General features: G+C 38.6%; 1 protein-coding gene across 3 annotated transcripts in view; it reads right to left on the bottom strand.

The window, feature by feature from the left end:
* LOC124552616 overlaps nucleotides 1-13,614 on the bottom strand; it is a 145,867-nt gene that overhangs the window by 113,856 nt on the left and 18,397 nt on the right. For all 3 annotated transcript variants that reach the window (XM_047126941.1, XM_047126942.1, XM_047126943.1), the window contains exon 3: nucleotides 12,425-12,853. In XM_047126941.1, the coding sequence (XP_046982897.1) occupies nucleotides 12,425-12,828 (404 nt within the window). In that variant the 5' untranslated portion in view covers nucleotides 12,829-12,853. The remainder of the gene's footprint in view (nucleotides 1-12,424; nucleotides 12,854-13,614) is intronic.

Below are 13,614 nucleotides of genomic sequence, written 5' to 3'. Positions count from 1 at the left end.
TGTCCGACAAAATTAATACCATAGAACAGTTGAACGCGGAATTACGGGATGAAATTTCTGATCTTAAAAACAGATACACACACAGTAAATATTCAAACAGTGACAGACAGATTCGAACAATTAGAACTAACACAGGATTGCGATGTCATCAAAGCTGATGTTAAAAAACTGAGCGAAACTACACGTAAGTTGCAAAAACAGATTAATGCGTCCGATTCTAAAACCGATGATCAGGCAAAAATACTGACTGAAAAATATGATGAATTAGCCAGTCGTATTGATGCTATTGAAAGTAATAATGATAATAAATCAGACGACACTGCACCGATTTCATTTAACCAAACAGCTGAATTTCAAAATTTACAGCAGACAATGAGATCGATTCGTCTAATAACACATTGCGTAGAAAATTGTCGAGTTTACAACAAGAAGTAACAGAGATGAAAAGTATTTCAGTGAATAACACTTCACAGCAGACGCCACTTTGCGAACATCTGTCAGACTCGCGCAACGCGTATAATTTGGGTAATCTACAGAGAGTACGGGACTTTGATTCCGAACAACCACAGTTCAACAGATTCTCTTACAATCCTGAACCTGTTCCATCACTCAGAGACGATAATTTTGATTACAAACATTTTCTGTCAGTGAGAAAGTTTAAAGTGTTTAAAAACGACAGAACACAGATTCACCCACTGGATTGGATACAACAGTTTAGCTTTGCTTTTCCACCGACTTGGCCTGTTACGCATAAACTTGAATTTATTTTCAGCTTTTTGGAAGGCGAACCGGCAACTCGTATGAGACCGATCGCGAGGCAATGCTACTCAGTAGAGGAATTTCAGAATGCTTTTCTGTCTGCGTATTGGTCGAAGACGACACAGCGCGGAATTAAAGATCAGCTAATTAGCTTACCGAATTATGAGAACTCCAATTTCCCCAGTGTGAGGCAATTTTTTGAGCATATGGTCCAACAAAACCAGTACCTAAGCGAACCGTACAGTGAATCTGCACTTATACAATTATGCATTTCGAAATTACCACGGTCATTACGAGTGTCACTTCTAACGGGGCAGCAAAAGGAAAACATTTCAGCATTCAGAGATCTTTTACAGCTGTTGGAAGTACAAAAATCTGATTATTCTTTTGTAAACAAAAATTTTTCTTATAATAACCAAAGTCAACAAAAGTACAGCAATTATGATCAGACACGTAATTTCAATAGAAAAAGTAACAGACGCAACGACAACTACCAGAACTTAAATCACAGACAAAATTCAGATTATCAATATTGTCAAAATTTTCAGCAACAGGAAACACATTTTGGTAACAATAGACGTTTTCCACCACAACAGCATGAAAGTCAGCCGGTTAGCATATCTAACCAACAATGTAGTGCACAAGGTCAACCTAACTTTAATGTTTCGCCGCGTGGACGTATAGTCCCTGATACAACAAATACACTCCTGGAAATTGAAATAAGAACACCGTGAATTCATTGTCCCAGGAAGGGGAAACTTTATTGACACATTCCTGGGGTCAGATACATCACATGATCACACTGACAGAACCACAGGCACATAGACACAGGCAACAGAGCATGCACAATGTCGGCACTAGTACAGTGTATATCCACCTTTCGCAGCAATGCAGGCTGCTATTCTCCCATGGAGACGATCGTAGAGATGCTGGATGTAGTCCTGTGGAACGGCTTGCCATGCCTTTTCCTCCTGGCGCCTCAGTTGGACCAGCGTTCGTGCTGGACGTGCAGACCGCGTGAGACGACGCTTCATCCAGTCCCAAACATGCTCAATGGGGGACAGATCCGGAGATCTTGCTGGCCAGGGTAGTTGACTTACACCTTCTAGAGCACGTTGGGTGGCACGGGATACATGCGGACGTGCATTGTCCTGTTGGAACAGCAAGTTCCCTTGCCGGTCTAGGAATGGTAGAACGATGGGTTCGATGACGGTTTGGATGTACCGTGCACTATTCAGTGTCCCCTCGACGATCACCAGTGGTGTACGGCCAGTGTAGGAGATCGCTCCCCACACCATGATGCCGGGTGTTGGCCCTGTGTGCCTCGGTCGTATGCAGTCCTGATTGTGGCGCTCACCTGCACGGCGCTAAACACGCATACGACCGTCATTGGCACCAAGGCAGAAGCGACTCTCATCGCTGAAGACGACACGTCTCCATTCGTCCCTCCATTCACGCCTGTCGCGACACCACTGGAGGCGGGCTGCACGATGTTGGGGCGTGAGCGGAAGACGGCCTAACGGTGTGCGGGACCGTAGCCCAGCTTCATGGAGACGGTTGCGAATGGTCCTCGCCGATACCCCAGGAGCAACAGTGTCCCTAATTTGCTGGGAAGTGGCGGTGCGGTCCCCTACGGCACTGCGTAGGATCCTACGGTCTTGGCGTGCATCCGTGCGTCGCTGCGGTCCGGTCCCAGGTCGACGGGCACGTGCACCTTCCGCCGACCACTGGCGACAACATCCATGTACTGTGGAGACCTCACGCCCCACGTGTTGAGCAACTCGGCGGTACGTCCACCCGGCCTCCCGCATGCCGACTATACGCCCTCGCTCAAAGTCCGTCAACTGCACATACGGTTCACGTCCACGCTGTCGCGGCATGCTACCAGTGTTAAAGACTGCGATGGAGCTCCGTATGCCACGGCAAACTGGCTGACACTGACGGCGGCGGTGCACAAATGCTGCGCAGCTAGCGCCATTCGACGGCCAACACCGCGGTTCCTGGTGTGTCCGCTGTGCCGTGCGTGTGATCATTGCTTGTACAGCCCTCTCGCAGTGTCCGGAGCAAGTATGGTGGGTCTGACACACCGGTGTCAATGTGTTCTTTTTTCCATTTCCTGGAGTGTAGTAACGCACGGCAGCAAGGAAACAACTACGTACAGAGAAGACAGTATTTCAATTCCTATCGCAATACACCGTATAGGAATGACTTTCACGACAGACGTAAAAACGATGAGCACAATTATCAGCGTACATATAATAACAGTCGGTCTCACCAACAGCAAAATCATACGCAAGAACATCTTCTCATGAATGAACCCGACAGTAGGTACCATCCAGAACGTAATACGTCTGGAAGAAGTAATGGAACAGTTCAAATAGTAGAAATGTCACAAAACCCTCCTGATAATAACAACACGTCAGATAGAATCTGACTAGATAATGTACAGATCGCATCTTCCAATAATACAAGCACTACTTTAGACACGCAAAATGTTGTTCACGAAAATGTAATTACTTTTGACGATATCAGAGACACTCTCTTGCAGGAAAGACCAGTTATTCAGAAAACCATTTCACATCCTGTTATCGAAATTAAAATTGGTTCATCGAAATTTTCAGCAGTAATCGATTCCGGCTCACCTATATCAGTAATAAATGAAGAAACTTTCAACGAGTGCAACAAAGAGAATACTTATCCGACATTACCTTTAGGCAAAACAAAAGTGAAGGGAGCAGTATCGAGTAAAGGAGTAGACGTTAAATTACAGACGCATTTATCATTTTGTATTGGAGGTCATACTTTCCACTCAAATTTTTGGATTGTTCCTTTATTGACAACAGACGTTATTTTAGGTACGAATTTTCTGGTACAACACGACGCAGTTATCGATTTTCAAAATTCTTATTTAATGTTAAAGGATGAAAATGTACAATTGGCTTTAGAATTTCAGCACTCTTTATCTGCGGAAGAACAAACAATTAACCGCACAGAGGTCATTTCCGCAACACGTAACATAGACTGTAATCCCACATTGTTCACGGATACGTACGTACACAACTATAATACTCCAGACGAAGCTGACTACGACGTTATGCAAATGATTTCCGATAAAGTTAGACAAAGCAGTGCAAATACAGACGACGAACGCACGCAGTTACACAAAATTCTTTTACAGCAAGCTCCAGTTTTCGACAACATTCCTGGTACTATGTCCGGCTTTATGTATGAATTTCAAGTGAAACAGCACGACACATTTAAAGCTAAGCATTATCCTATTCCGTATATTCATAGAGAACAAGTTAAAAAAGAATTGCAGGATATGCTTGACCAAGGAATTATTGAGCCAGCAGTTAGTCCGTACATAAACCCGCTGCATATTGTTAAGAAAATAGATGGCTCACTTCGCCTCGTACTTGATTCACGTCACATTAATGACATTATTATTAATGAAACAGATCGACCACAGACTTTAGAGGAACTTTTACAGAAATTTCATGGTACTGCTATTTATTCTACACTAGATTTGAAATCGGGATTTTGGCAAATTCAACTTCATCCGAATTGCAGAAAATATACAGCTTTTCTCTGTTTTGGCGACTGTTATCAATTTTGCAAATTACCGTTCGGCTTAACTATTTCTTCTGCAGCTTTTATTCGTTTGAACACAATACTTCCGATAGAACTTAAGGACAGAATTACGACGTATGTAGACGACATTCTTATCGCAGAAGCTAACTGGTCTGAACACAATCTGATTCTTGAACAACTGTTACAAACTTTCCATGCACAAGGACTTACAGTTAATCTTAGTAAATCGCATTTTGGCAAAACTTCCATAAAATTTCTGGGACACGTAATTTCAGCAGAAGGGATTGCACCTGATCCGGAAAAACTTCAAGCTCTACGTGACATTACTATTCCTACGACGAAGAAGCAATTACGCAGTTTTTTGGGTTTAATTAATTTTTTTCGTAAATTTATTCATCACTCTGCTTTAGACACACCCAGATTATGCCAATTAACAGGTAAAAACAGTATTTGGTCTTGGGATAAGCAAGCACACTCTGAATTCATGAACCTGAAACATGCTCTGTTGAATGCACCACTTTTATCGCACACAGATCTTACCAGAAATTTCTCCATTGCCACCGACAGTTCTAACACGGCTTTAGGTGTACACATTTTCCAGGAAATTGAAGAAGATGGGTCAATAGTAATTAAAAACATCGCATTTGCAAGTCGCATTTTGTCACCTGCTGAACGAAATTATTCTGTTACAGAACTTGAAACATTATGTGTTGTATGGGCTTTTACGAGATTTCGGCACTTTCTTTATGGCAGACATACCACCGTTTACACAGACCACAGAGCGATACAATTTTTACTTTCGGCTAAATTTACTCACGACAGATTAAGCAGATGGAAACTTTATTTACAGGAATTTAATTTTACAATAGTTCACATTCCCGGCACGCAAAATGTTATAGCAGACGCACTATCGCGTTCTCTCAGCAACAATCAGCAAGACGTAGCAACCAACTTCTGCAAAACAAATTTCAGTGTCATGTACATTCAGCAAGTTGCATTTGAAAACTTTATTTCATCGTCATTACAGGACATAGCAAAGGAGCAAAATAAAGACAACGTGTGGAAAGAAATAAAACACCTTTGGCAAGATAGGAATAATGTTACGATTAGAAACCATTACACTGTACGCAATGACATTCTGTTTCGCCGCTCTCATCCTGACAGCAACAATTGGTTATTATGCATTCCTGACGAACTGGTTAACAAATTAATCTGGTACACTCATTTAAGTTACGCACATTACGGAGCACGAAAATGTTTTCTTATACTGAGACAGAACTGTTATTTTACCAACATGGAGAAACGTATACGACGAGTTTTAGCGTCTTGTAAAATTTGTCAGAAAGCTAAATCAGACACCACTTCACATATTCCTCCATTATATCCCATTATACCTGTTAAATTAAGACATATGGCCGCTGTAGACATTTTTGGTCCGATTCCCAGAACTAACAGAGGTTTTTGCTACATCTTTGTCGCTGTTGAGCTCACTTCAAAATTTGTTACTTTCACTCCGTTACGCAAAGCTACTGCTAAAACTGTTTCGAAAGCATTTGTAAAACATTTTCTATTTCATGTAGGGCATGTGATGAAAGTAATTTATGACAATGGATCTCAATTTCGTTCTGGCATATGGACACGTATGTTACGAGCTAGAAACATTTCTCCGATCTATATATCCAAGTACCATGCTTCTTCGAACCCCTGTGAAAGATTAATGAAAGAAATTGGTAACCTGTGTCGAATATACTGCCACAAAAGACATTGATTGGGACACACACATATTCTCATTCCAAGATGTAATTAATTACATTCCAAATGAATCCACTATGCTATCTCCGTCTGTTATACTGAAAAACGTTGAACCACCAAACAAAATTAAAGAATTAGTAAACTTCCCTACCTGTCGTCGACTAAGACACCACGAAATAATTGACATTGCGCTGAACAACATCAAACGTGCCGCAGAGCGCCGGAGAAGACAGCAAAAACAGGTTTGTACACGCCGCGACTTTCACGTTGGACAGAAAATATTAGTACGTACACACTATTTATCCAGTAAATTAAAAGGTAAGTGCAGTAAATTTGAACTTCTATACGCAGGTCCATATCGGATTCGCAGCATCCCTCACCCCAATGTTGTACACGTCGAAACTTTGAGAACCAGAAAATCGAAAGGCAACCACCATTGGTCAAATATTAAACCCTTTATTGAATGAAGACACCTTATGATTCGACACACTATGATGCCATTTACTAATTTTTTTTATGATCACTAATGCAATTATATTCACCTGACTAATTACTGATGATTATCGTATTTTTTTCTTGGCAAGTGCCCGGCAAGGTAAGGTTAGCAGGTCGCTTTTCTTGTCGTTACACATCAGACCGTGCACATTTTCCCTTTTTTTTTATGTACGATTGTTTTCAAGTTTTGTTTGTATGCACTGTGAAATAGTTAAGATATAACACACACCAGTTGACTTTGACATTCTTTTTGCCCTATGACATCTCAAGATCGTGACTGTTTTACGTTTTTTGCTGCTGCATTGTATTATTCTGTGTACATTTTTGCATCTGAACACTGTCAATGTCTTTGACATATTACGTTTTCTGTCATGTTATGCTGTATGGTTAATTATGTTACCATAAACCAGTCATTATTTAGTGGGTATATGATTTAAATGCAAGACATTAATCTTTGTTCATCAATTTCAGAAAGAAATGATGCATGTAAGAAATAAATTCAACAGAAATGGGAATTTCACCTACGGAATAAACGAAAGAAGATGCAATAACTTTATGAGGAAGAGTAAATGGATCAGGATTAACAAGCATTAACGAGAATATACTATACTCATCGTAAAATAGCAGTCTTAACTAATTTTTTCTTTCAGAATACAAGGTGATTGATGCAGGCTGTCAGACAGAACTACACATCTTAGTTTTAGTGATGAAATATGCTAGAGATAAGGAATAGTTGTGTAATGAGTAATGAAGTGATTTTTTTGCAGATGATAATGAATGCTGATGAATAATGATGAAGAATTTGCTGTTATGAATAATGAAGTTTTTCTTTACAGGTGATGATAATAATGAAGTTATGATAATATGGATAATGAAGTGATTGATAATGAAGTTTTTTCTTTACAGATGAGGATAATGTTGAAGTTATGTATTTATGCTATGTAGTTATTTAAGTATTTGTTGCAGTTTGCTTTGACAGCAGGCGTTATATTGCATAGTAGGATGACGGAAAGTTTTGGAAAGGACAGCTATGGAACACATTTTTATACACATTTCACTACCTGTTAATTCGAAGTTCACTACTTTTCAGCATAGTATGCGTTTCTTCTTTCAGCTCAATAATCCATTTTGTATTTTTTTTTTCAGGAGAAGCTTTTCATGATACTTACTAAACCTGTTACTTATTATACCTGTTCTAGTACTTGCATTTTTATTTTTTACCCATTTGTGTTTATCATTTATAAATGTGATCACATATACTGCCTTGTTACATAACCTTGCTACAGCTGACTCATGACGAATGACGTCACCTATCCTCATTTGCAGCAATACGTCAAAAGCAAATAGTGTTATGCCTCAGCAATTAATTATCGATCCCAACGCAATGCATTGCTAACAAAAAAATGTATTACCAGTCCCAAATAGTGATACCAGTTTGAGAAAGTTCTGAGTAATGCTGATCAGCTCTGAATAGTATGTCACTTCAGTAATGACTTCTTAATGATACAAAAAAAAAATTATATATATATATATATATATATATATATATATATATATAAAATAATGCTTTGTAACTGGCTAATAACTGCCACTGTTTATTGTAATGAGACTACTTATAATGCCCATGATTATTAATGCTATGACTGTAATTAACTGATTTTAATAATGACTTCATAATGATCTGAATAATAATGAATGATGAACAATGTTTTATTCTATTCAATACTTGCTGGCCACTGAGTGCCAATAATTAATGTCACTCAATGAATTATGTTATTAATTATGCCATTAATTAGCTCTTGTTTTCAATGTTGATACTTTGTAACTGGAAAAGAATGTGATTGTTTAATAATGCTTTGTAATTAGGAAAAAGCTAATGATTCTTACTATATTGAAATGACAAGTGATTAATTAACTATGCCATACTTTGAAACTGGAAAAGAATGTGATTGTTTTATAATGCTTTGTAATTAGGAGAAGGCTAATGATTAATACTATATTGGAATGACAAATGATTAATTAACTATGCTATACTTTGTAACTGGAAAAGAATGCGATTATTTAATAATGCTTTGTAACTAGGAAAAGAAGGCTACTGATTCTATGTAAAACAATTAATGAACATTTTTCTGTAATACTACATACATGGTACAGAAATGTTCAATAACTGGGCTATGAATGCCGCAAACTACTAATGAAGAATGGTATGTGACTTAATGTCCTTCACCTTATGAGCTAACTACCCTGAATTACTGCAATGTCCATTTGTCCTGTCTATCCTAGTGATCATGGAGCACTATCTTTGGTTTTGCACTAATTCTACGTTCGTGTGCCTTGTAAGAGCATGGTGTTGACACGACATGCTGTCCACCACCGTGAGCGATGAAGATGTTATTAGGGTCCCACTGTTTGGTGTACCTAATGTACTGCCAAAATGAAAACATGGAACATTACTACGACAGTTCAGTGTCTTGGCTACGCTGATAAATACTGATGGGAAAAGAACTTCAAATTGTGTCACTTGGTGTTGTACTTCTGTGGAAAGATATGGACTTTCAGAACAGCTGTGTGCAATCTAAAGTGCTACAACCATGATGCAATCCTTCCCTTTCCTATCCTAATTCTTGTCACATAGTGAAAATCATTTTTTGCTAACATCATTTATGTTCATGGGTTATACATTTTTTTCGATTCGCTGAACTCCAGTGCGAGTATACTTATGGCACTTGTCGACATGTTTTTTTGCCATTATGTTTATTTATTGCGAAAATGCTAAAGACATTTTTTCGACTTGTTCTGAAGTACAGTATATGTGCATTCTTGTCTTTTATATTGTATATACATTTTTTATTTTGATGATATGTTCTGAACTACAATGCATGTGCACTTATGTTAGGTGTTAATATGTTTTCTACTGAACTTCAGTGCCTGTGCACTTTTCTCTTTTTTCAATATGATTTGTACTCATTCTGTATATTCAATACTTCAGTGCGTATGCACTTATGTCATTTGTTACTCATTGTATATACATTTCGTCATTTGCTGATATGTTCTCCACTCCAGTGCGAGTACACTCATGTCACTTATCAACATGATTTTCTGCCATTCTGTTTATTTGTTCTGAAAATGCTAAAGAATTTTTTCAGTGCGTGTGCACTTTGTTATCTTTCAAATAATTTGTATATACATTTTTCTGATTTGCTACTATGTTTTGTACTCACATTTTGTCTTTGTCTGATATATTTTGTACTCGGTGCGTGTGCACCACATTTAATTTATGTACTAAATTTGAATATTCTGTAAATTGTAAAAATTTCTTGCGATGGCAAGTCCAAATGACTCACCATCGCTGCCAAATTTTTGCCCCCCCAGTGGAGGGTTATGAAACACGTATGTAACGTAGCAGCGATGGTGAGGCATGATAAAATCTTTGACCAGAGAGCCTTTTATCGTGGTTAGTCTGCGCTTGACCGCGCGAGTGTTGCGAGCAGTACGCTAGTAGTCGTCATGCAGTACAGTCTGTCGATAGCAGTAGCTCAGTTCAGTTGCGTGCAGTATGTCGGTAGTAGCAGTCGAGTGCAGTTGTGTGTGTGAGGAGTCGGCGAGCGTCAACATGGCATTCTGGTCAAGATGGTGAATGAGGTATATTGTTAATTAATATAATCATCAGATAATGTAAAGTTTATTTATTGTAATTAATTTTCAACAAGTGCCCCAATGATAATTTTCATTTCAAAGCAATATTTTTAACCAAAAAAAATCATTTAACTGAACCAACGATTTCCTTCCATTTCCCTTAAAGAAAAGTTTCAGTTAAATTAAAAAAAAAAAGAAAAAAAAATATTATTTGCAATGCAGTTCCTCCAAGCTGTGGCCAACAATAAGAGCAGAAATTTGACATGCAGTTATACTGAGGTAAGAATTTAATTCTGATTTTTTTGCACAGGGCCAAAGACCGATATTTCGGTTTAATTGAATTTTCATTGTCACTGAAGTTTCATTAGCACTGAATTGACTTTCATTTTTTTGTGAGGAACTTATACTTGGGTCAGATTGCTAATTTTTGTTTAATTGTCATTGTCAGTAGATTTCATTGCGGGAGGTTACACTCGGCTCCCATTTATTATTATATTTTTTATTTAAATTCTTTTGTGGGGAGGTTACAACACATAAGATACAATGGTGAACAAGTTGTGCATAGCACTGAACATACTGAGACGAAACAGCAACACAGGTTACAGAATAGGCTGAGCACTCGTTTGCGATCGCTTAAATAATACGGTCTCTTTCGCGGCTCACCAGAGCCTTCATAAGCAGGCCTGTGAACTGTACGGTCTGCACGATCTCCGAAATCGAATGCATCACATGTGAAGGCACATCAACAATATAAGCCTAAAAGTGGTACACAGAGTAAACAATATAAGCCTAAATTATAATCTAAAATTTTTAACAACAAAAACAAAAAGAATGGCCTTTTTAGTAAAGTACCCCACAAGGACTAAGACAATCATCAATAACGTAATGAAACAGGTGTCCCATTTCCAGTATCTAGGATGTGGCATAACTTTTGAAGAAGAGAAATGCATAAATAAGAAATGGCACATATGGGGCACGATTAGAGGAACACTGAAGGATAAAAGTAGAAGAAATTTTATCAAGTCATGGCAGTACCCGGAGTACTAGATGGAGCAGAAAACTGGACATTAAAGACTTAGGCAACTTCAAACATCAGAAATGAAGCTACTTAGATCAGTGAAAGGCTGCACAAGAGAAGATAGAATACAAAATGAAGACATAAGAAAAGAACTGGAGGTACAGCCATTAACTGAAAAAGTAATCCAATGGAAGCAGGATTGGAAAGAGTATGTAATGTGTTTGCCACCTCAGAGAATCCCTCAACAAGCAACGGAATACACTCCTATTGGAAGTAGGAGTGTGAGAAGGCCAAGGAAGAGATCGTGAGGCCAGAACAGGTCATAAAGCCTAAGAAATGGAAGAAGAAGAAAAGAAGAAGAAGAAGAAGAAGAAGAAGAAGAAGAAGGAGGAGGAGGAGGAAGAGCAGGAGGAGGAGAAGAAATAATGATACTGCTTTGTCCTTTTTAATTTTCATCTTCAAGTTCTTTTAGATATTTTGAGTAGTTGCTGTATTTCCAGCGTGATCTTTGTGTGCGGTAGAGATATGCAAGTGGAAGCGGTTTTTGTCTCAATTCATTTACTGTTGTCAATCTTCTGGCTTTGATATCCTCACAGTTTCGCAATCGTATGAACAGCTGCTGGCGCTCTGACACAGTCAGTGAGGCCTGACAGTTCATAACCAGAAAATTACCTTAGCCTTACAGTGTGATCCTTTTACAGTCATGACAGAGACCCAATTAATTTCAGTTAATAGATATTCATGGATGGTGCTGGAGACAAGTAATGAAAAAAGGGAGACATGATACACTAACAAATTCCTGAACATTGTTCTCTTCAGTGGGTGACCATCACCATCACCATCAAAGCCATCACCCACAAGAAATAAACATCCCAGACACCTCACCTCAAACAATACACCACTGGCTCACCTGAACTCTTTAGTACTTCAATTTGGGTTCATCAGATTTTTTTCCCCATTAAAAATGACTGGCTTGATTCTAGAATTAGTTTAAATTAATGACTACACACCTTCTGTCAATGCCTTAAAGGATATGAAGACAAAACAGGTTCTCTATTCAATTAAAATAAAACGTGACTAAGAATACCAATTTTACATTTTAATCAGATATCAAGAACATTACTCTCCCCCAAAACGTTCAAATGAGTTTATTACACATTATACGCATCTTACCTGACAACGTATACTTTGTCGTACCACAATTCCGCATCTTGGGACAGACACTTCCAACGCGAGCACACTTTCTGCACTACGTCTAAGAGCTCACTGAAGGTCAGGTACGACATGATCTTTATCATAATCTCATCCGGCAAGTCGAGAATGCTCGCACGATAGGTGGCCACGCTGCTGCCAGTTTCAGAAGTGCACCCATTTTCCGATTCCTCCGCAGTTTTTGTCCCGGCTGCCTCAGAATCTCCCTTAATCCCACCAGTTTCATTAGACTCTGTGCAGTAACACATGGAACTGTTTCCATCTGCTGTTGGATTATGTCTGTCTGCTTCAAGTGCTGGACTCCCACCACTGGCAACTCCACTGTTGGCACTGGAGTTCTCGTGATACGTCGGAGAAGAGGCCATGACCAGAGTTGTTGCAGCACCGTCACTAAAAGCAAATGACAACACCGTATTACAGTGTACATTACAAAAGACAAAAGAGAAAAAGAAAGAGAGAGAGAGAGAGAGAATGCGCACGCACACACACATTTTAATCACTCTTGGTAGACATCACACTTACTGCCAGGAGACCATTACCATGAAGCTAACAACTCGACTGTTTTAGAGGAAATAGAGTTTTAATATTTTAGGCATGCTTATATACTTTGTATGATCACTATTATACAAGGAGTTCACAGCTGAGCAAGTAGGCACTTAGTTTCATAATATCAAAGCCTCTGGTTTGCCTGTCACTGCTGGTACTTCTTTCTTCCACTCCCACATAATCCCAACAACAGATTTATTATAACTGTGCAAATTATTAATATTAAAGATTTATTATTTTTCCATAATCTTTATCACAAAAAAGGAGAAAATTTTTTGAGGTAGAGTGGGAATTAAAGAAGGTTATTCATGAATTTTCAATCAAATCACTACAGTCATTTTATTTATGTTATTGTATCTACATTTTTGACATGTGTAATATGCAATCTATAGACAACTGTGCAAACTGGAATGATGATGATAGTAGAGACATGGAAAACAATAATCAATGTTTAATTTTTGCATGCAGATGTTTTTCAATGTGCCTACTGCAAAACAAACTTTGTTTACATCCAGTTCTCAGTCATCATACACTTTCGTTACATATCATGCACATCTGCCCTTAGAATTACATGGGAATGTAGAAGAAAATAAGTACAGGCAGAG

This window comes from Schistocerca americana, chromosome 10 (assembly GCF_021461395.2).
Source record: "Schistocerca americana isolate TAMUIC-IGC-003095 chromosome 10, iqSchAmer2.1, whole genome shotgun sequence".
Classification (NCBI taxonomy): Eukaryota; Metazoa; Arthropoda; class Insecta; order Orthoptera; family Acrididae; genus Schistocerca; species Schistocerca americana.
The sequence above is the reverse complement of the archived record's forward strand: the minus strand, read 5'-3'. Positions and strand labels throughout refer to the sequence as shown.